This window comes from Ovis aries, chromosome 2, assembly GCF_016772045.2.
Source record: "Ovis aries strain OAR_USU_Benz2616 breed Rambouillet chromosome 2, ARS-UI_Ramb_v3.0, whole genome shotgun sequence".
In the NCBI taxonomy this organism is placed as follows: Eukaryota; Metazoa; Chordata; class Mammalia; order Artiodactyla; family Bovidae; genus Ovis; species Ovis aries.
The window spans coordinates 151,025,099-151,048,669 of NC_056055.1; the positions used below are offsets into that span (position 1 = coordinate 151,025,099).

At 39.7% G+C, this 23,571-nt stretch overlaps 1 protein-coding gene and 1 long non-coding RNA gene across 32 annotated transcripts in view; one reads left to right on the plus strand and one right to left on the minus strand.

Annotated features, from left to right (window-relative positions):
- PKP4 (plakophilin 4) overlaps positions 1 to 23,571 on the minus strand; it is a 259,580-nt gene that overhangs the window by 28,308 nt on the left and 207,701 nt on the right. For 16 of the 31 annotated variants that reach the window (XM_060409902.1, XM_060409897.1, XM_012136511.5 and 13 more), the window contains 3 exons: positions 22,310 to 22,529; positions 15,938 to 16,070; positions 14,630 to 14,843 (listed from right to left, as the gene is read on the minus strand). In XM_060409902.1, coding sequence (XP_060265885.1) covers positions 14,630 to 14,843; positions 15,938 to 16,070; positions 22,310 to 22,529 — 567 coding nt within the window. Of the gene's footprint in view, positions 1 to 14,629; positions 14,844 to 15,937; positions 16,071 to 22,305; positions 22,530 to 23,571 lie in introns of all 31 variants that reach the window. The other 15 variants (XM_060409898.1, XM_060409901.1, XM_060409895.1 and 12 more) reach the window with 3 other exon arrangements.
- The window catches only part of LOC114113183 (uncharacterized), a 31,474-nt gene continuing 11,230 nt past the window's right edge, over positions 3,328 to 23,571 (plus strand). The window contains exons 1-2 of the long non-coding RNA XR_003588221.3: positions 3,328 to 3,521; positions 5,028 to 5,163. This is a non-coding gene — a long non-coding RNA (uncharacterized LOC114113183). The remainder of the gene's footprint in view (positions 3,522 to 5,027; positions 5,164 to 23,571) is intronic.

Consider the following 23,571-nt stretch of genomic DNA (forward strand, 5'->3'; position numbering starts at 1 on the left):
GCTGCAGTCACCATCTGCAGTGATTTTGGAGCCCCCCAAAATAAAGTCTGACACTGTTTACACTGTTTCTCCATCTATTTCCCATGAAGTGATGGGACCGGATGCCATGATCTTCGTTTTCTGAATGTTGAGCTTTAAGCCAACTTTTTTGCTCTCCTCTTTCACTTTCATCAAGAGGCTTTTAGCTCTTCTTCACTTTCTGCCATAAGGGTGGTGTCATCTTCATATCTGAGGTTATTGATATTTCTCCCGGCAATCTTGATTCCAGCTTGTGTTTCTTCCAGTCCAGCGTTTCTCATGATGTACTCAGCATAGAAGTTAAATAAGCAGGGTGACAGTATACAGCCTTGACGTACTCCTTTTCCTATTTGGAACCAGTCTGTTGTTCCATGTCCAGTTCTAACTGTTGCTTCCTGACCTGCATACAGATTTCTCAAGAGGCAGGTCAGGTGGTCTGGTATTCCCATCTCTTTCAGAATTTTCCACAGTTCATTGTGATCCACACAATCAAAGGCTTTGGGATAGTCAATAAAGCAGAGATAGATGTTTTTCTGGAACTCTCTTGCTTTTTCCATGATCCAGCGGATGTTGGCAATTTGATCTCTGGTTCCTCTGCCTTTTCTAAAACCAGCTTGAACATCAGGGAGTTCACGGTTCACGTATTGCTGAAGCCTGGCTTGCAGAATTTTGAGCATTACTTTACTAGCATGTGATAGTTTTGCTTATTTTTCACCTGAAGACCTAAATGGACAGTTGCTGAAACCAGCACCCTAGTTATGGGGCTACGGAAAGCACATTGCTGATCCATCTCCCAGCACCAGAAGTTAACACCAAAATGCCTGGATCTCCATCCCTCAAACTGCAAAACTGCAGGGTCAGTGTTTCCCAAATATAAATGTGAAATTATTTAGAGGTATGTAATCCTTCTGTAGATGTACACAGTAGCAGAAGAGGGTATCTTTTGGTCAACTTGGATGACTCATAAGACCAGTCTGTCATAGAAATTGAGGCTTCCTCTTCTGCAACTTCAAAAAATGTTCAAAATTATTCTTGATCAGAGAAAAGGAGGGATTCTATTTTTGATATGCTTGTGGCATCCACACAAAGGCAGCTTTCTGATCCCACACTAAGGGTTACATTATACTTCCAATCATGCACTTTCCCATATAACACTGAAAACTACATTTGGCATGGATTTAACTTGCCATTTTGAACATCAGAGCAAGTTCTAAGACACTGGTTTTTCTTCCCCACTTTCTATTTAAAAAATAAAGGTTATAGAAAGCTAAAGTAACCAGTTCTGATCAACCAATATTAGATGCAGAAGGTTCAATTAAACTTAAAAGCCTTAGCTATGGAATGATTAATTTGACTTTTCTACTCAAAGTAAAAAGCACCAGTCTTAAGACCAACTAATAATACCTGTGTGCACACATCACTAAAGTAGTAATAAAATAATGTTCTTTCCACTTAGTCTGTCTAGGGCTTCATTTAATGGGTCAGGGAGAATGTTCCTAGAGCAGTAAGTAATGAATAGAAAATACACTAACTCCCACATGCAGCGAGACTGAAAAGAAATAGAGAGCTTCAGGATTAGCATTCTCCATCAAAATGATAAACCTCCAGCTCCAACATCCTAATGCAGAATGTGCTTCAGAGATATTCAGCATGTTGACTTTTACAGTATGATGTGCATTTTTTCTAAATTTAATATTAAATTTCATTAGGCAAGCATAGTAGGTAAGAAATACTCTTTCATTCTTTTATATGTCTGGCTACACTTATGCACAGCACACAATAAAATAAACTTAAAAATGAACTATAATTCAGCTTAGGAAACTTGAGGTTTTTATTCAAAACAATTAGTTTTTTTGTTGTGAGAACTATGAACATGCATAAACAAATTTAGAACATGTTAGGGAATTTCATGCCTCCTATTGAAGAAAACGCTGCTTATTCTCTACCACAGGAAAAAGTACAAGTAATTAAGAGTAACCAGTAACCACAATGAAATACTGCCATAAGAGATGAAAGCTCATTTTTCCCACAAAGTATGAATAAAGTAATCAGAATACCATTTCACATAAATCCTTGGCTGCAGAATTTTGAAAGAGCTCACATTTAAAACTAGTTTTATAGCTATTCAAAGAGCCAAGTGATAATTTTATGGTTAAATTAGGAACTGATTTTACCTGATTCATTAAAATAATAGTACCATTTGAAAAATGTATTTCTTAAAGGATATTAGAAAACCAAACAACATTTGGAAAATGCTATTTTTCGAGTAGCATAAATACATAACAGCCTATGCAATTTTTTTCTGATATGAAATAAATCTAAGCCCATTAATTTTTATATAGAATTCATGTCGCTGCCTAGTTATCAAAAAACGAAAAAACAAAACAAAAAACCCAACACCAAACAACACAAGAGTTCATGGACACTGCAAAAAAAAAGAAAAGAAAAAAATAGCCAAAAAAGTACTAGTGCACTTCAGGTATCACTACTGACCATCCCCCGCATTTTCCTTCATAAGCTGGCCTCATGCTCAGTGTTTGTTCTTGTTTTAGTTATGCTCTTTCACGAGATGTCCACTAGGCACCCAAACCATAGGGGTGTGAAGAGTGTTAACTCAGAGGAGGGACAGTAAGGTCTTGGCCCCATGGTTCCCTGCACAGAGCAAGCATCATGACAAGTCAGGTCATGTTTCAGTTCTCTGGGGGTCAGAATACTGCGTGGTATACATGTTCATGCCCGCCCCCCCCCCCCAGCTATTCTGCATCCATGGGCTCCGTGGAACAGGCTGCAGTTGTGTATCCCCACCCTGCAAGCATCTCTGAAAAAGAGGGGTAGAAATATTAGACTGTGAGCATGCAAAGTGCAGCTAGTCCACACTGAGATGTGCTGAGTGTAAAGTATGCACTTGATTATGAAGACCTGGTATGGAACAAGTGAATGTAGAACACCCTACTAATAGCTTTCGTACTGCTTACAAGTTGAAGTGATATTTTGGAACTATTGGGTCAAACAAATTACCCTATTAAAATAAACAGATGTTTCTTTTCCTTTGTAATGTGGCTACTAGGAAGTTCATAACACGTGCCCTGCATTTACACTTTGGAAAAGTGCTGGTAGGGGTGCTTTTACAGCAGACATCAAAGGAAACAAGTAGGCGGGCCCTTGGCTCCCAGGAGGCCTTGACACAAAGAGTTATAGCACCAGGCAGCAGTGACCAAGGAGTCACCAGCAGGAAGGGCAACAAGGCCAGCTGGCATGTGGTTTGTGTCAGGCACTCCACAGCAACCCCAAGTGGCAGGTGCTGTGTTTATCACTGGGGAGCTGGTGCTGGTGAGGGGCACTTGCCAGGAGTCAGAGAGCAAGAAGGAAACAAGTCGATCAGACTCTGGAGGCCACACTCGCTCCCAATACCAGGTTGCCTCTCCCTGGATGTTCACTGAGCAGGCGAAGCTCCACCTTGGTGTGGAACTGGAGACCATGGCATTCAAGCTGGAGTGTGAAAGGTAGGGGCCAGGCGGAAGTGGGCTTGGGGTGCTCTTCCATCTGAGAGGGGCAGGAATGGGGGGAACCCTGAGGCTGGGATTGGCCCAGAAGGGAAGGTGAGCTCAGGGGCTGTAGATTTGGCTGGCAGGTGGGGAAGTGTGGACTGTAAGGCCAGGGGTCATTCCAGGAGAGGACAGGGACACTGAGGGACCAGGAGGGGCAGAGCCTATGTTCAAGGACAGTACTTCAGGGAGCACGTGATGATGACCTGAAGGAGTGCGGAGGGGACGGGAAGAGGAAGGGAGGATGCTTGTGATGAGAATTTGGAGCCTGATGTAAGCTGAGGGTGATGTCAAAGATGAGTCAACAGTTTCGCTCATGTGTGAGACTATGGTTCAGTTGACAGAGACGAGGAAATCAAGGGGGGAGTGGGAAAAAATAGTGTGAGAAGTACTTGCTATTTGTGGCTTCAGGTAAATGTCTCAAACTTTCCACTAGGATGGGAATGCTGTGAATAAATTATGACACTGAGACAGAAATGAAATAATGGGAAAGCAATTATTATGAGAGTGTCTTTAATTATAGTAATAGCTTTCTCTGGAGAAATTCCCAGGAAAACAAGTCATGGTGGGATAATCATCTCCAGGGTTCCGAAGAAGAGACCATCTCAGCAGAGATTCCTAAAACATGTGTGAAGTGAAGTCACTCAGTTGTGTCCGACTCTTTGTGACCCCATGGACTGTAGCCTATCAGGTTCCTCCGTCCATGGGATTTTCCAGACAAGAGTGCTGGAGTGGATTGCCATTTCCTTCTCCAGGGGCTCTTCCCAACCCAGGAATCGAACCTGGGTCTCCTGCATTGCAGGCAGACGCTTTACCGTCTGAGCCACCAACTGTAACTCAACTGTAAAATGTGTGGTGACCCTCAAACTAGCTGAATGTGCAGTCCTGGGCCTGGCTTACACTCCTACCTCCTGGCTTTCTTCTTCCTGTGCCTCTGCTGCCAGCCTAGGCTTTGCTACACTCATTGCTGGTTGGCACAGTGGCATCCTAGGTGGGGAGCAGTGCAGCTGCCTCAAGAGCTGGGTCCCACAGGGAGGCCTGGCCCAGCCAGCCTGTGGGGCTTGCTTTGTGACCCTGGTTGCTCCCTGAGATTTCCTGCTCAGCTAACACATACTCCATGCCAGGCATGGGAAGGCTAACTCGGACCCTGCTGCGGTCATGGTGGTCAGGACCTCTGGTTCCCATCACAGTGAACGATGGCTCAGATGCTGCACACAGTGTGGTCCCAGCCTGAATATTCAACTGGAAGGGGACTACTCTGGCTGCTTAAATTTTCCCAGCCAAAGGACCCAAATGATTGATCTTTATCTGTATAGAGTCTTTAAAGAACGTAAGGGTTAGCCTTTGTTTCTGTGATTTTTCAGATACGAAGGTGGATCACAGCATCTTTAAAAAGATCTATCAATTTCTAAAGCTCCACTTACAGACCCACATTTGCATTTCATCATATTCTTTCCTACCTAGGTAACTTCCCAACTTCAGAGACAGGTTGAGAGGATTAATGACATCACGGAGGGATACAGTCTTATGCACCCTGGAAAAGCATTTCCTCTGAAAATAAATCAGCTTACAATTCAGAGTTGCTGACTAAGAATGGCCGGTAAGGCACATAAAGGATGATTGCTTTTGCTGGGGGACAGTTTATAAAAGTGGACGGGTCACATGAAGGGAAATCCTTCTAAGAGAAGTGCTCTGATGCAGGGGTGGCAGTGGGGGTAGTGACGTGGCCACCCTGGTTGATCTTCAGGTCACTTCAGGCGCCGACAGAGTGAGGCCTTTACACTATCACAAAGATGGCCCTAGGAAAAAGTTCCTGCAGCTGTAGGTTCCACAGCTGACTTCTGTGTGTTCCAGAACGTACTTCTGCACTTGTAATGGCACTAAGCTTCTACCAAGTCATCTGGTCCAAGCAGAGCAGCTTAGAGACAGAAGGGCCTCCAGTCCTAGGTCTTAAGAGATCAGAAAGACTCCGAAACTGCAAAAGACCTGAGAAACATGGGTGGGGTCTTCTGGGCATCTTTTTTGGGTATTTCGTCATGTGCTCTCATCCTTCGCACACTAACACGCTGGCTAGTTTGCTGACAGTGTCGTTAACGGGGCCTGGCTCATGCTGAGATAACCCCACCCAGGCCAGTGGCTGACCACGTGAACTCCACAGGAGACTCTGAGTCTCCCCACTTGACCACCTCATCCTGCTTGGTGTTCAGAAGCCTACGCGCTAGACAGAAAGTCACATTCCATTTCCAAGGGCAAATCTTTTCATACTCAGGATGCAAATCTTGAAATACAAGGCTAAGATCACATTTCACATGTTTTTGAAGCAAACTACCTGATCATTAGTTTGATGTAGTCATGCTAGTGATTAACTAAGTTCAAAAATATTTCTCTATACACCTGGGTGAAATTCAGACAGTAAAGGAGATATGGGATTTTTTTTTCCTTGTTGGTGGTAATTTGAAAGATTAAGGGAAATGAGAGGTGAAAATGGGCTTTTGCACCCTCCCTCAGACTTGGGGGATGGGCTGGGGCAGGCAGAGGCAGGGAGGAAACAGTTCCAACCTGCAAGCCAGGGAAGCCAATCTCTCTGCACCCTAGTTTCTTATGCTGAAATCCCAGGGGCAGAATAGATTTCTTTACGGCCCTTTCCAGCACAAAGTTCTGTGACTTTGAATTAGCAGTTGTTGCTTTTATCAAGCTATTTTTGTCTTGCTACCAATGAAACTTTTGTCATTTTATTTCTCATTACTGATTTTTATGGTTTGAAATGTTAAGAAGAGAATGCATTTAATAATAAAATGCTATTATTTTATAAAGTGGGCCAAGTGGTAAGGATTCTACCGACTTGTGCTGAGAATTGGGGGGCGATGCTGCTTGATTTCTGAAAACTACCCATGCGGCTCCGAACAGCTCTAGGGGCCCACAAAAAGCACAGCAGTAGCAGGCCAACTCCTCTCTGGATCAGAGAATAAATGACTGTTTTGAAGGCACATTAATTAGGCCAAGGGGACATGTTTAGCAATTGTTTCATTCTGTAATGGCAAGCAACCGTCCAAAAGGCTGAATGCATGTCCATTAAGCTCTGGCTCTTTATAGGATCTCCTGCTGTTTGCTAAACTTTAGCCTGGCCCATCTACTCTTCCTCGGTGCACAGCTATCATTTTCTTATTAATTTACTAATTAGAAATATGGAGCTATTGATCAGGAAAGGAATATGCGTAATTTCACGTTCTTCACAGTGTCTGGAATCCATTGCTGACATCCAAAAATTTTAAAATAAACAGTGTGGAAATATTTTATTTAGCCATATGGATGAATAATCACTTGCTAAATTGGAAGGAATGTGAATACGGCAGTCATTTAAACAAAGTCCATTATTATCCAAAGGCTACTTTTGGGTATTTAACACCAGTGTTAATCGGGGTAAGAGAAGTGTTATAATTTTGGGACATCTGGTGCATTAAAAGGCAGGCCTCCAGATTCCATACAATATCTTCAATTTCTATAGTTTTAAGAAGTGATACTTTCAGGATGCTCAATAATTTGAAGCTGACATATCCTGGCTTAGAAACACTAATTATCCTGAACAAGTAAATTCAACATATTTTTTCTAGTGACAAGATGATCCCACTTTTCATCCATAGCCTGTGACCTAGTAGATGTTCATGTTACAACCCAACCGGGGGAAAACCATACTTCATCCAGCTTTCAGGTTTAAGCACAATAAAGGCAAAAACTATCTTTGTAATACAAACCTCACCTACACATATCAGCAGTTACTGGAAGAAAAGCTCATTAGGTTTCAACCTGGAAAATGTTCAACACAATGAAGAAAACACAGAATCATGTTACATATTAGAGAACTATTTTGATTAACAATGGCAGCCAAACTCTCCTGGGAAAATACACTTGGCCGAAAGTATTTTTTCCTTTTTCCCCCTGAAAATAAAGATGTGGCCCAAAATGCAGGCCCTGGACAGTTATTATATTTAAAGCAAAGGTGAGGCATCTTTTTTAAAGAATAGCTAAAACTTCTTCATTGAAGTGTGTTAAGAATGCCAAACTGAAACAAAAGGAACTAGAAAAAAGGGCTTTGGATTAATAACTAGGTTGAATTACTTAATCTTAAGAACAACAGAACAAGGGGATACCAATTTTCAAGTGATACAATATTTTGAACATGACAGTTGCATTGTGCTTTAACATTTCATGATCCAAAGTTGACTATAAATTAAGTAAAGAACTCTTAGGCTATACCTACAAAGACCAAGCATCATGCAAGGTTGGCCAGGGTCAGAGTATTTTGCGGAGACACTGGCAGAACATTAGTATGTGGAAGGATATCTTCTAGGAGATGGGCAGGTGATAGGGAATGCTGGGTGACGCAGTCACATAGCACACCCTACAAACCAGGTCTGGAGCAGACGTGCTTTAATGAAAATGGTTCAGACTGGAACATGCTTTCCCAGTTAGGAGCAATCTGGAAGGCTGGATTTGGGGCTATGTGTGTGCATGCTTAGTCATGTCCGACTGTGCAACCTCATGGACTGTAGCCACCAAGCTCCCCTTGTCCGTGGAATTAATTTTCCAGGCAAGAATACTGGAGTGGCTGTTCCTAGGCAAAATGAGCTCCCGAGGGCTTCTCTTCCTGGCCTCCCCAGTCGTACTTAATGTTTTCTTGGTGCTTTCTGGACAACCCTGCTGCTCAGTCTTAATGACCGAGTGATGACAAAGTAATGGCTTCCCTGTCCCTGTGGGTTCAAGCAAATGGTGGACAGCTTGCACGCCAGGGAAGCCACCCAGGGGCTCCATGCATTAGGTGGCTGATGGGCAAAATGAATTTTGAGGTCCCCTCCAATCTTGTGATTCTATGATTTAGAGACAGTTTATGAGTATTTGACTTGAGGAATAGTTAATGAAAGGGCAGAAGGATCTCTAGATGTTGTCATTCTCTAAAACATATCAGGGATTAGTTGCTCTTAAAACACTACTGAGGACGTCCAAGGTGGTTCCAGGGGTTAAGAATCTACCTGTCAATGCAGGGGACATGGGTTCAATCCCTGGTCCAGAAAGATTCCACATGCCATGGGGCAACTAAGTCCATGTGCAGAACCTGTGCTCTGCAACAAGAAAATCCACTGCAACGAGAAGCCTTTTGCACCACAACTAGAGTAGCCCCCACTCCCTGCAACTGGAGAAAGCCCATGCACCACCATGAAGACCCAGCACAGCTAAAAATATGAATAAATAAATAAATGAAATTTAAAATAACAACAAACCACTACCGATAATTAAAGTTGGTACTACTAAATTCTGGAATTGAGAAATGTGAATAAATTTTTCTTGTCTCCATAAATCTTAACCTACAAATAAATGTATAAATATAATACACATACACTGCCAAGTAACTGTGCTCAGTTTATACTATGACTTGGTAGTTTCATATTAAGTAGGTAATGTTTATATACAAATCAAACTTGGGCTGACATATAGCATTTTGAAATTGGAAACTCAATTCTGTAAGTTCTCTGGTCCAGCTCCTTTCTATATTGTCATCTCAGTGACCTGTTTACACACTGGCTACTCCTATTCCAAAGCAAAGCCTACTTTTGCAAAAAATATTTCATAAGCAATCCATCCACACACCAGCATAAATTGTTACAGGTACAAGTACAGAGTTATAAAACAGTTGTTAATATTCCCTACCCTATAACTATGGCCAAAAGATACTTCTAAAATAGGCTAAAAGCTACTGGCAGCTGTTTCTAAGACAGAAATATCAGAGGTTGTTGCTAGTTTTATATTGGAACTGATACAATCTATTAGGGAAATAGCTTTTTGAATTGGGAAAACTCATATCCTCCTTTCAAGGTCAAGGTCCAAGTCTTAAAATATCTTGTGTTCTCAGCAACTTAGTACTGTTCCCAAATAGAAATGATGAAATATGTAGTAAAGCAGCTAAATTAGCACTCCCATCCAGAGTATGCACCAGGTAAATTAGCACATAAAAGCCCTTAGTAGTACAGTCTGGCTCTACTTCAAATAAATTTGATTTATTCTAAAATGAAAAAGAAATCACCAAACTTTCATGCACTTTACTTCTTGTTTATCACTAAATCATAACAAATTTCTTGAGCTCAGTTCAGGAAAGACACTGTAACAATTCCTCCCAAGGATAAAACCTCAGAAACAAAAAAGCTGCCAAGACTCCTTCTTCCTGTGAGAAATTATGACAGAAGAGAAAAAAGCTGCACATTATGGATGCTAAGGACCAAGCCATGATAAATCTGCCTAGTTAATCAAAAGAGAACCAGATCTAGTAGACGCTCTGTTTCCAAGGTCAGGTTGACCTTGGATTGCCCCTGGTCCCTCAGGGAGCCTGCACACATCATTCAGTAGCCTTGCTGGCTGCACAGGTGGGTTACTGGGAGAAAATATTGAACATTCACATATATGTTCAAAGTGATGGGAAAGAAATATCATATGAGGAAAGAAAGAACTCATACACTGCAAATAACACCATCTTCTCTATGCCTCCCTAAGAAGGAGCTTAAGATAAATTTTTGGGTGTAATCACAGTGACTGTCCTAACTTCTTAAATGGGTATGTCTACGTCTTTTCTTCTTAATTCTATTTCTTGTTCTAATTTTCATTTCATACAAACACACAATACATAGTATGTAAATACAAATAAATTAGTTTTTTGGTGTGAGAGGGTTTGATGTTTTAAGAACATTTTATAAAGAGGAAGTACATACACCTAAATCAATATGTAATTTAGATGTGTTAAAGCATTAATATTCAAACTACATTAGGGCAAGCAATCCATTTCGGAGTTTAAGATTATACATATCGTGGATTCTACTTTTAGTACATAATTTTCATACTTTATTTGAATATAGGGTATTTACTTTGAACATTAATATCTTACAAGAAAGCTGATTCCCCTTAACTAAATATTAGATTCAAGATGGTTTATTATTAATATATTTCTAAGTGTGACTGAATAAGAGCTGACAGAACCTAAAGCTCTGATTTAACAGTGGAAGCCACTGGGGAATGGGTTTAATTTTGAAAAAAAATGTTGTTAAAATTTTTTAAGTTAACTATTTCAAGCATGAAAAATAGCAAAGCAAGTATAAAACAAACACCCAGATGTCTATTATCCCTAGTTTTGTTAAATGAAATTGAATTCTGAACAATATGGGCTTGAAATGGGCGGCTTAATAATGCGGCCTTTTTTTTTTAATAGTAAAAACTACAGTACTGTACAACTGGTGGTTGGTCAAATCTATGGATGTAGAACTGTAGGTATGGAGGGCTGACTGTAAGCTGCACACAGAGTTTTGATTGCACAGGGGATCAGGGCCTCCAAACCCCAGGTTATCCAAGGATCAGCTGCATTAACATTTTATCTTATTTGTTTTAGATTTCTCTTTCTTTTTAAAGAAATGGAGCTGGATTTTACTCCCCAATCCCTTTTTCTCCACCTGAACCCTGTATACGTAACCAACTATCCTGAATCTTTTATCATTTTAATAAAAAATTTACCTTTCCTGCGTGTGTCTCTATCAAGAAATAAATTATAGCCTCAACCTGCATACTTTAACACTTATACTATAGTATCATATTGGGTTTATCATTCTGCAAACAGTTGTAGAGATTTCTCTGTTGCTACAGATAGTGCTAATACACTTATTTTAACCCTTTTATGTAGTTTCGCAATGGCACCCCACTCCAGTACTCTTGCCTGGAAAATCCCACGGACAGAGGAGCCTGGTAGGCTGCAGTCCATGGGATAGCTAAGAGTCGGACACGACTGAGTGACTTTACTTTCACTTTTCACTTTAATGCATTGGAGAAGGAAATGGCAACCCACTCCAGTGTTCTTGCCTGGAGAATCCCAGGGGCGGGGGAGCCTGGTGGGCTGCCGTCTATGGGGTCGCATGGGGTCGCACAGAGTTGGAGACGACTGAAGCAACTTAGCAGCAGCAGCAGCACGTAGTTTCACTGTGTGAAGGTACTGCCATTTATTTAACCATTTCTCTACCAATGAATGCTCAGTGTTTCCCCCTAATATTCTATCATAAATAGTGCTGTCATTTATTCACCCTCCTGCAGAATGGTTTTTTCAGCTTGACCTCAAGACAAAGCATCACTGTTTCTCTGGGTTGCTCACTCCCCAAATTTGACAATTAAGCCCTGGCCATGAAATATTTCTCTCATTGCTCCCTCTTCTTCACTTGCCACTACCAGTGAATAGTACAAGTTATTATCTCTAGACTCCTAACCTCCTCACAGACCTCTCAGGTGCCAGGCTCCTCTACTTTAAATCAATCCCCCGCCCAATTGCCTGCTGGAAGAACTCATTTAAAAGCTCAATTGGAGAAGGAAATGGCAACCCATCCAGTGTTCTTGCCTGGAGAATCCCAGGGACGGGGGAGCCTGGTGGGCTGCCGTCTATAGGGTCACACAGAGTCGGACACGACTGAAGTAGCAGCAGCAGCAGCAGCCATGTCATGCCCCGAAATCCCTCCTTTTCCATCGGGAACACAAGTTCCCCAAACCAGGCCTGTGTTTCTCTCTGGTCCTGGTTTCTTGTAGAATCCCCCTTCTGATGATAGCTCTGCTCCTAGATGTCTGTCTCCGAGCCTCTGCCTGCAACTGGAAATATACCCTCTCTGTACCCGGCCAATGCCTCCTGAACCCTTGGGCCACCTTCGGTTTCACACTAACCAGAGAACTTCCCTACCCATCAGCTGTGCTCCCAGAGCAACCTCGACTGAGCTCGGCACTTGCACTTTTCACTGACATTCACAGAAAATCACTTGTGCTCCACTGGAATCGAAGTGCTACACGAGGGCAGGGACTTTTATTCACTTTACATCTCCAATTACCTGGAGAAGTGTCTGAGATACTAATAGGCATTCAGACACTGGCTGAACTGAAGTGGCAGGTAGCCAATCCATTAAGCACAGTTTATTTTCATAACAAAGGAAACCAAATCTATTTAAAATGAGTAATTTCTTCAGCGATCAATGCAAAGAAATAGAGGAAAAGAACAGAATGGGAAAGACTAGAGATCTCTTCAAGAAAATTAAAGATACCAAGGGAACATTTCATGCAAAGATTGGCTCGATAAAGGACAGAAATGGTATGGACCTAACAGAAGCAGAAGATATTAAGAAGAGATGGCAAGAACTGTACAAAAAGGATCTTCATGACCTGGATAATCACGATGGTGTGATCATTCATCTAGAGCCAGACATCCTGGAATGTGAAGTCAAGTAGGCCTTAGAAAGCATCACTACGAACAAAGCTAGTGGAGGTGATGGAATTCTGGTTGAGCTATTTCAAATCCTGAAAGATGATGCTGTGAAAGTACTGCACTCAATATGCCAGCAAATTTGGAAAACTCAGCAGTGGCCACAGGACTGGAAAAGGTCAGTTTTCCTTCCAATCCCAAAGAAAGGGAATGCCAAAGAATGCTCAAACTACCGCACAACTGCACTCATCTCACATGCTAGTAAAGTAATGCTCAAAATTCTCCAAGCCAGGCTTCAGCAATACGTGAACCGTGAACTTCCTGACATTCAAGCTCGTTTTCGAAAAGGCAGAAGAACCAGAGATCAAAATGCCAACATCCGCTGGATCATGGAAAAAGCAAGAGAGTTCCAGAAAAACATCTATTTCTGCTTGATTGACTATGCCAAAGCCTTTGACTGTGTGGATCACAATAAACTGTGGAAAATTCTGAGAGAGATGGGAATACCAGACCACTTAACCTGCCTCTTGAAAAATCTGTATGCAGGTCAGGAAGCAACAGTTAGAACTGGACATGGAACAACAGACTGGTTCCAAACAGGAAAAGGAGTACGTCAAGGCTGTATATTGTCACCCTGCTTATTTAACTTATATGCAGAGTACATCATGAGAAACGCTGGACTGGAAGAAACACAAGCTGGAATCAAGATTGCCAGGAGAAATATCAATCACCTCAGATATGCAGATGACACCACCCTTATGGCAGAAACTGAAGAGGAACTAAATAGTCTCTTGATGAAAGTAAAAGAGGAGAGTGAAAAAGTTGGCTTAAAGCTCAACATTCAGAAAACAAAGATCATGGCATCCGGTCCCATCACTCCATGGGAAATAGATGGAGAAACAGTGTCAGACTTTATTTTTTTGGGCTCCCAAATCACTGCAGATGGTGACTGCAGCCATGAAATTAAAAGACGCTTACTCCTTGGAAGAAAAGTTATGACCAACCTAGATAGCATATTCAAAGCAGAGACATTACTTTGCCGACTAAGGTCCGTCTAGTCAAGGCTATGGTTTTCCAGTATTCATGTATGGATGTGAGAGTTGGACTGTGAAGAAGGCTGAGTGCCGAAGAATTGATGTTTTTGAACTGTGGTGTTGGAGAAGACTCTTAAGAGTCCCTTGGACTACAAGGAGATCCAACCAGTCCATGCTGAAGGAGATCAGCCCTGGGATTTCTTTGGAAGGAATGATGCTAAAGCCGAAGCTCCAGTACTTTGACCACCTCATGCGAAGAGTTGACTCATTGGAAAAAACTCTGATGCTGGGAGGGATTGGGGGCAGGAGGAGAAGAGGACAACAGAGGATGAGATGGCTGGATGGCATCACTGACTCTATGGACGTGAGTCTGAGTGAACTCCGGGAGGTGGTGATGGACAGGGAGGCCTGGTGTGCTGTGATTCATGGGGTCGCAAAGAGTCGGACACGACTGAGCAACTGAACTGAACTGAACTGATGGAGTATGTAATGAAAAATAATGTATTCAACCCTTTGTGAACAAGACATCTGTTAGGTGATACTTGCTCACTAACGAGTACAATGAATGAGACTAGAAGAGACGACTCTAGCACTGCAAGTGCCTTCTGAATCATTAGAGTAACTTGTACGAGCCACTGTCACAGCTGTGAGCACTGTATCATCATCTGCTACCTAGACCTTCTAAAGTCCTTTGCAATGCCACCATACATGGGCAGAGTCTAGATGGTTTTCAACACCTCCTTCAAAACAAGATCACATTTTGTACCCACCTGTGACCAGCTCCCTTACTTCTGCATCAATAGATTTTCTCAACAGTCGCAACAAGGCAGGTATTCCGCCAACATTCTTCATTGCTATTTTATTTTCGTCTGTAGACTTGCCAAAAACAAGGTTTCGGAGGGCACCACAAGCATTCTTCTGAACTTCCAAAACTCGGTGGTCCAAAAGGTCAACCAGATGCTTGATTCCCCCTAACCTACACACCTAGAATGAAAAATATTAAGTAACAGGCCTAAGTGACATGTGGTCAATCAGAGGTCAAACAAAAGACAATTATGGAAAGATCACGGAAAACAGATAACTTCAGATCATTTCAAAAGGGTACTTTTTATTCCAAGAAACGGGCTTTATAAATTTTAAGGACACTCTCTAAGATGAAGCTCTTTTCACAGGTTCATGGCTTAAAGAAGGGAAGGGAGACCCTAGGTGGATTAAGTGCCACCTGCAGGTAGCACAGCCACACATCAACCTCTGAACGTACACAGGGATCACGCTGTTGTTTCTGAGTGAAATGCACAAATACACAAGCACAGCGAAGTTACACAGGGTTGAAGAAATCACAGGAGGGGAGTTTTGACCCAAGTCATTGGCTTTCTAGAATTGTGTCTCTGGGTGACTCTCCTCTTCTAAATTTTCTTCCTATTTGTCACTTCATTAGTATATTATATGAATATTTGGGGTTTTTTTTTCTACAGCATCCACCTTTAGGTCTGTAACTGTGTGTTGTTCTAAATTTTAAGGGATGAAAAAAACAAATGCTGCATGACCTTAAAAATGTGAAATCCAGCCAAAACCAGTGACTCACTATTTTCAATAAAAGCCCAAAATGCTTAAAATCTGAAATAAAATATTCATATATATTCAGAATTAGTAATGGCTATAAATCCTTTACTTAATTATGTGCTGGCACCAATCTTGACCAGAGTCTCATAAAATACGTGAGCTCACAAATACATATTATAATTTGTATCTAATAGATTTACAGAAAATACTTTTAAAACTGCAGGTTAAATTGATTTTGCTTCATGCTTTATAAATAAGGTAATGAGTGGACACATGATTTGAAAAAGCTAAATGTACTTCCAGAAATATCCCCATTGCAGCTTTTCCCAAGAAATATTGAAATGCACAGTTGAAAAGTAAAAGAGTAACTGTTCTCAAAACATGTCTTTTAAAGGGCCTCTAGACGCGCTGGGCCGTTTCTCAAGCACGCAAGCACGCAGCTGCTAAATAGAGAGGTACTGCCCCCTCCCCGTTCCCGCCTGCGGTCACGGGCATCCCAGGCCCTGGCCCTGCACCTCCATCTTCACTTTGTTGTCACCAAAGCACAGGTGCTGCAGGTAGGCCGCTGCGTTCGCCTGAACTGACGGGAACTGGTGCTGCAGCATGTGAATGACTTCAGGCAGCTCAGGGTCACGCCAGGCAAACTCCCTGCCAGAGAAAAACATGGCTTCAGAAAGGGCGGCCCGGGGTCTACCATAAACTGAACAAAACATCTGTCGAAAGAAAAGAGCGGAGAGCACAATAGGATGTTACAAAAGTCCTAAGAAATAAAAATTTAAAAATATACAGAAGTACTATTTTTCCACTGATGAACATATCACAGATACTTATGATCTTAAAGAAATCATGATGCACAGAAAGAATCAGGGGCACAAAGGAGGTTCTTCATATGAGTTACTGTTCCACTTTTGTTTTCCTTCTCCCGATTCTAATTTTATGCCTTTCTGCCTCTGCAAGAGATTTGCAGGTGCGAGTGCAAGTGCAAGCGCACTTCAGCTAGCTGAGAAGATGCCACGTCTGGGGAGGGAGGAAGAAGCCTAGTGGAAATACCACGTGCCTGCTGGTTAATCAGAAATTTAGTATATATGGTTGCTCTTGATTATAATCAATATAAAACATGATAAATTTTTTTTCCAGTAATCCTATATCCAGAGAAAACTACTGTTTATGTTTCCTGTTGGTCTTTTTTCAACATACCAAGTGTGCACAAGTGTGTGTACAGAATTGTTAAAAACCGTATTATTATTAAGTAGCATGTAATATTTCCTGAGCACCTATTCTGTGCCAGGCACTATTCCAGGCATTTTATTTATGTTAATGCATTTATACTTAGAGCAGTCTTTCACATTTGGAGGCTGAAGCAGAAGTGCTAAGCGACTTGCCTAAAGACACCAAGCTAGTTAACAGCCGAGCAACATTTGAATCCAGGCATCAGTTTTCAGGTGGGCTTTCCTGATGGCTCAGCAGTAAAGAATCTGCCTGCAATGCAGGAGATGAGAGTTCAATCCCTGGATTGGGAAGATTTCTTGGAGAAGCAAATGGCAACCCGCTCCAGTATTCTTGCCTGGAGAATCCCATGGCAGTCTACGGGGTTGCGAAGAGTCAGACACGACAGAGCAAGCAAGCAATCAACTTTCAGAGTCTGTGCCCTCACCCCTGTACTAACCCCTTCCTTGTATAATGAGTATACAATCATACTACATATACAAACACATTTTCATACCATTAAAAAAAAATAATACTATATTGTCAGAATTTTCTGATGCCGTTTAAATGGCTCATTATTTGGTATCCTTGTTAAATGCGATTTTATGCTTATGTGGCATAAAGATAAGTTTCTTACAAATGATTCACAAAGCAACACATTTGCAAACTTTGATAATAGGATGGAGTAAACTGTTACAAACTGGTTCATCCTCTTCAAAGGGGCAGGTCATTTCATACCTGCACACACACATTCATCAGTGAATTCCTACCACAAGTGCCACAGTAAGTGCTGGAGATACAAACACTGAGTAAGACATGATTTTATGTACAGGGTCATGAATGCCAAGCTAAAAAAGCTTAGTCTTAATACTCTTAACATGAACTGTTACTGAGTTTATTTGTGTCAGATATTATGTCAAGAGCTTTACAGACGTTATCTCACTTAGCTTGACTGTTGCCCCATGAGGTAGGCACTATCAAACAACATTAGATATAGATAGACAAGGAACTTGGCATTAGTAATTAAGAGGTGGAGTTCAGTGGTTCATGTGTTGTTCTCCCACACAGAGAAAGTTACCTGGTGGAGGTTTTAAAGCAGAAGAGTGAGAGAATGCAATATGGTCACATTTATAAGGAAGATAACTCTGGTGGCCAAGTAGAGAATATACTAGAATCAGGAAAAACTGGTGGCAAGGAGACTACCCACCATCCCCACATTTGCTCAAAATAAAACAGGACCATCCTTGATTTTTCTCTTCCTTTTATCTTTTTCATCCAATCCACCTACAAACTCTATTAACTATATCCAAAATATTTAATATAAATCCAACCCATCTACTCTTTCCATCTTGGCTGAACCAATAACATGCCACCTGGGCTCACTGTTCTTCAAATATCACCCCTCCTTCATCTATTCTTTGCACAGCAGCAGACAATCTACTTACTGAAAACTTAAGTCAAGGATGAGATGGAGATTTCCAGTTTGGGGGATAGACAGGCACTAAGAAAACCACAAATACCGAGAGAGAGGATAACAACAGAAAAAGCACAGAATTTGGAGCTAGATTGCCTATGTTTAAGTCCAAGGTCTTTCAATTATGATGTGATTTTGAAAACCATTTATTTAGAACTCCAGTTTTCCCATCTGTAAAATAGGAACAATAAAACTATTATTTCTAACTTCTTCTTAGGCTGGTTGTGATGACTAAATTGTGGTGATATATATTAAAGTATTTTACATACTTAGAATTAGGATATATATTTCACTAACATTCATCAGCCCTGAAAAATGAACTATATATACTAAGTAGGGGCAGTCTGTGTAAAAGGCAGATTTTCACTTATGCATTGAAACTATGTTAACTGTTTCTAATGAAAATCTGTCTACAGCTTACTATATAAATCTACAAGGTAATTAGCGGAGTGCAAGGAGTGTGATTTAATCTTTCCTTGAAGACTCAATCATTATGAATATACATTCTGTCCTCTTTAAATGGTCAAGATTTCCTAGTGTCCCTGGGTGTCACTAAGGCGAGACAACACAAAGGTTGGGCTCCAGCTGGAGATGGGGAGTTAGGCTCAGCTGGCAACAACTCCAAACTTGATTTTCAGCAGAAATTTATCCTGGAAAGACTGCTATCAATTCATGGGCTGGCTGGATGGCAAGTTCATTTGGGCATGATGGTCTTAGTTAACTGAGGGGGAAAGACTGGAATCTGGAGATGCTAAAGAGGTTAAAATTTGCAGGGCAGGATATTGGGGAGGAGAGGGCTATGCAGAGGAGATGCTGCAAGTCTGTGTATGGTCTGCTCACAAGTTGTTAGTTGAGCACTAGACTGTATATTTATATATGAGCACTGCATATATGCAGGTTTGGTGGAGAGTGGAATGAGAACTGAACACATACCAGGTGATGCTGGACTTCCAGCACAGTTACAGTGCAGACCTTACTGATCACCTCAGCGTTTAGTCTCTACAAAGGCCATGTTTAGGAGTAACAACAATGCCACAGAGTAAGGGCCATGTGCTAGGGAGTGAGACAAATCTAAAATAGATCTGCGCTAGTAAGGAACAGAATCAATTGTGAACGATCAAAGCACCTGTCAGTAATTTAGTTATTTGCCACAATACAGCTTAGAACCCTAAGAGGAGACAACACAGAGTGCTAACAATGTGTCATCCACAACAACCAGGCTATAATTTAAAACTACAAGGCATAAGAAGAAACAGAAAAATGTGACTCTCAAAGATGAAAACAACAGAAACAGACTTATAGAAAACATAGATATTGGAAAGATCAGAGGATTTTAAAATGCTTTTTATAAATACACTCAACGACATAATGCAAACGATGTATTTCAGGAGTGAATAGATGGGGAATGTCATCAGAGACATGAAAACTATTAAAGGAAAAAAAGCCAAATTGTCTGAAAAAAATTTCACTGGATGGGCTTAACAACAGATTGGAGCCCAAGGGAGGAAAAAAAAAAGCAAATCTGAAGACGGATTAATAAAGTCTTATATGAAGAACACAGAGAAAAAAGACTTTTTAAAAGTGAGCAGAACTTCAGTAACCTGTGAGATGGTGTTAAGTTATTCCAGGAGGAGAGAGCGAATTTTGGGCCAGAAAAAAATATTTACAGAAATAATAGTTAACTATGTCCCAACTTTGGTAAAATCACCAACACATAAAGAATTTCAGTGAACCCCAAACAGGTTAAATATAAGAAAAATATAACTAAGGCTTGTTAGAGTAAAACTGCTAAAGGTCAATAAAAAAGAGAAAAAATATGAAAGTCAGTCAGAGAAAAGATACATTATTCTAATGAGAAAAATAATGCAAATGTTGGTTGATTTTGCATCAGAAACTACAGAATCTGAGGATAATGAACAATGTCCTTTTTAAAGTACTGAAAATGAAAGCTTATTAATCCTGAATCTTATATCTAGCAAAAATATCCTTTAAAAATTAGTAAATAAAAACACTTTCAGATAAGTTAAAGATGAGAGAATGTGTTGCCAGCAGACATGTAACACAAGAAAAGCTAGAGAAAGTTCTTTGGGCTGAAGGGAAATGAGTTGAGATGGAAACTAGAATTTATAGGAAGATGTACAGGAAACTATAAATAACTATGTAGGAGAATAAAAAGATCATGTTTCTGACTTCATGTAATTTTTAAAAAAGACAACTGACTATTTACAGTAAAAATAACAGTACCATATCATGGGCTTTACAATGTATGCAGAAGTAAAATATTTGACAATAGCGTAAAGATCAAAGAGACGGTAAATGGAATTATGCTGGTGACTGTCAGAGCTGAAGCCCTCCTCAAAAAGAATAACGTGAATTCTGTCTCACTGCCACTCCCACAGTACTTTGTTCCTTTTTCCAGATGAATTATTTGTACCATTAATACATTTTGGCTCTAAACTAGATCATTATTAAAAAAATTCATCCCTTATATATAGAAAACATCAATAATTTCTTTAGTCTTACAAGGAAACTGTCAGGCTAACTATGATGTGGCATTAATGACAAAGTAGGTATAGAAGTGAATAAAAATATTAAAGTCGTTATTTTTAAAACTGAAATTGTCATGAGTTTTTACTTCGGTTTGAATATTCAAACTTTAAACTCACTTAGATTCCAGTTTTGACTAGAATAAATGCACCTATTATTATAAGGTAATCATTTATTCATCTTACAAAATACATTATCAGTGAAGTTGCACATAATCAAAGCTAGCCACAATAATTTTATGCATCAGACTATGAAATTATCATACTATGAATAACTGAAGTGTATTACCAGACATGAAATCCTTGTTTATAATGAATCAGTTCAAAACAGAGGTCAAAACTTAAGTCTTCAGGAATGCATACTAAACTCAAAGCTCTAATCACACTTCACTGATTTTCTGGATAGCTATTCTTTTCTCAGCAGGTTCAGCCAAGGGATGGTCTAAACTATCTACAATTCAAAATCCTTTAGAGAATTTCTGTATTATCAGAGTGTCCTACTCTGCTGTTCCGGTGAGGACTTCAAAAAAACAAAATCATGTAAAAAATTTTAATTTAATTATACTGGAGGTGCTATTAGACAAATTATTTTTAAAAATCCTTAAAATGACAGAATGGTGGCAAATAGGAATAGCTCAATCAAATGTACATATACACTTTAAAAAATTTTTAGGCAAAGACTGAATAGGTGGAGTGGTTTTAGTGGGACAGTGGGCTTCCCACTCAGTTCAAAGTATATAAGGTTATTTTGTTTTAATAACCAAAGCTCACTCATGCTTTAAATTCACATTCATTAGAATGAGCTGGTAGGCTGCTAAAAATGAATCAATAATTATAACAATCTTTCAGTGAAATAACTATTTGTGGGTGAAGAGAGAATGAAATCTTGCTAATATATGCCTTAAAATAACACTCAAGCTGCTTAAAATTTAGAAATAATATCACTCTTTCAGAAGTTAAAATTCTCTTATAGTTTCTAAAAATCTTTATTTCCTGAATATTTTAAATGACTTTCATTAAAGACATGAAGCTAGTTTTTCAAAATCAATCAAGTACTAAATGACTCGTGCATATCTTAATAAAACACATTTTCTACAAGACCAAATAAAATTAAAACAAGGAAATAAATATTTTTTGCTTATGCAATATGAGAATTTCTTGTAAACTATTTTCCTCTAAACGGCAAAAAGCTTTTCAAAGGACCTAGTTGATAAAAGCACAACACAGCACTGACCAACGTGATTCAAAATATACATGACACTGGGACTTCCCAATATAAAACAACCTCATGCATTTTCTGAAGCCATCATCTAAAAAATCAGTCAAGGTAAAAGGGTATAAAATTATCGTTTAAAATCTTTTGTGTAATTCAGACTAAGGCTATCTCAGGTAGTTGCCCCAGTAAGGTAGTTTGAAAACCGATGGATGCTGCAGATATTCACATAGACCTGTGCATTCTCTAACTTTATTATTAATGCACCAAAAGAAGGACACTGTCTTTAAAGATTAACCTCAGTGACCCACAGTGCTGGGAAATATTAGAGATGAGAATTTGCTGACACTATAATAGATAGGGCAACTTGGGAAAAAGAGAAAGAATGAAGGAACGGGTTGACTCCTGAGATGTGGTGGGATTCTGGAGACTCTTAACTAGTACTTGCCTGGGGTCTTTCTGAATGCTGTCTATTGACGGGGATCTCGTTGTGCCATCATCAGCCGGTGCTATGTGCTGAAGCCTGTTATAACTGCACTCCTGCACTCGGTACTGTACTGGCCTATAGGGCTCCGCATAGGTAGCTGTTGTGTTCAGAGCATAATTATTTCTTTGGTATGTAAGGGTACTTCGTTGGCTGGACGTCCTTTGCAGATTTCCAACACCTACTAGAAAGTCAACATTTTAAAAAAGATTAGTATGTTCTCCACAAAGAAATACTTTTCAAAGTAAATATGTTTTTAATTTTAAGAAGGGTTTTTAACAATTATATTAATTGCTTACTTTTAGATATTACCAATCTAGTTCATTAGTGGGAAAAAGGAACTGAAGTTTCTAATATAACACAAATATTATTATCAATTTTATTAGCAGGAAAGAGCAAAAATGAAACTATAAATCTGTTCCCATAGTAAGTCTTAATATATTTAAGATTCAGTAACAAAACTGCAAGTGAAAGAAAGGAAAATGATCTTAGAAATAAATAGGAAAATTTTATAACTTAATTTTAGCAATAGAAAACAAGCAAGATATTTTTTCAAACTTATAGATTATTGAAACCAATCTTTGGACATGTAGTGAATACTGGTTACTTATTTTGATGTTCATTTTATTTATAGATGTGTGATTTTGATAACACTGGAAAAAAAAAAACTTTACAGGAAAGAAGACTGATAAATCAATCAAATTCTTTTAAAGCTACTCCCTAAAATTACTGCCTGATGCTATGTATAAGGTATTACACGTGTACTTAACATTTTTTCCCAAATTATTGCAATAGGTAGGTCTCCAACGACTGTTTATAATCTTCCTGCAATTAACATATTTTAATAACATTATTTATTTCTTAAACCTCACAAAAAATTCTTCAATGTGTAGACCAAAAGAGTGAAATATTTTTTTTTTAAGAGTGAAATATTTCTCCACTAACATATGTTAAAAATTGTCACATTCTCTTAGAAGAAAAATCCCACAGTGGACCCAACTGTCAGTTTTTGCAATAACAGTCTTTTCCCTCGTGGTGGTCTGTGAGATATGGCTCTTAGAGTTGTGCCTTTAGGGTGTTATCATTGCTATCTAGAATTCATTTATGGGTATGTTAATAAATCTATACTAATTTTTTTTTTTAAGAAGAGATCTCTTTGAGAATCTATAAATTAGACCTGCAGCACACTCTGGCAGCTCCCGGGGTCACAGGCTCTAGTTTCTGCT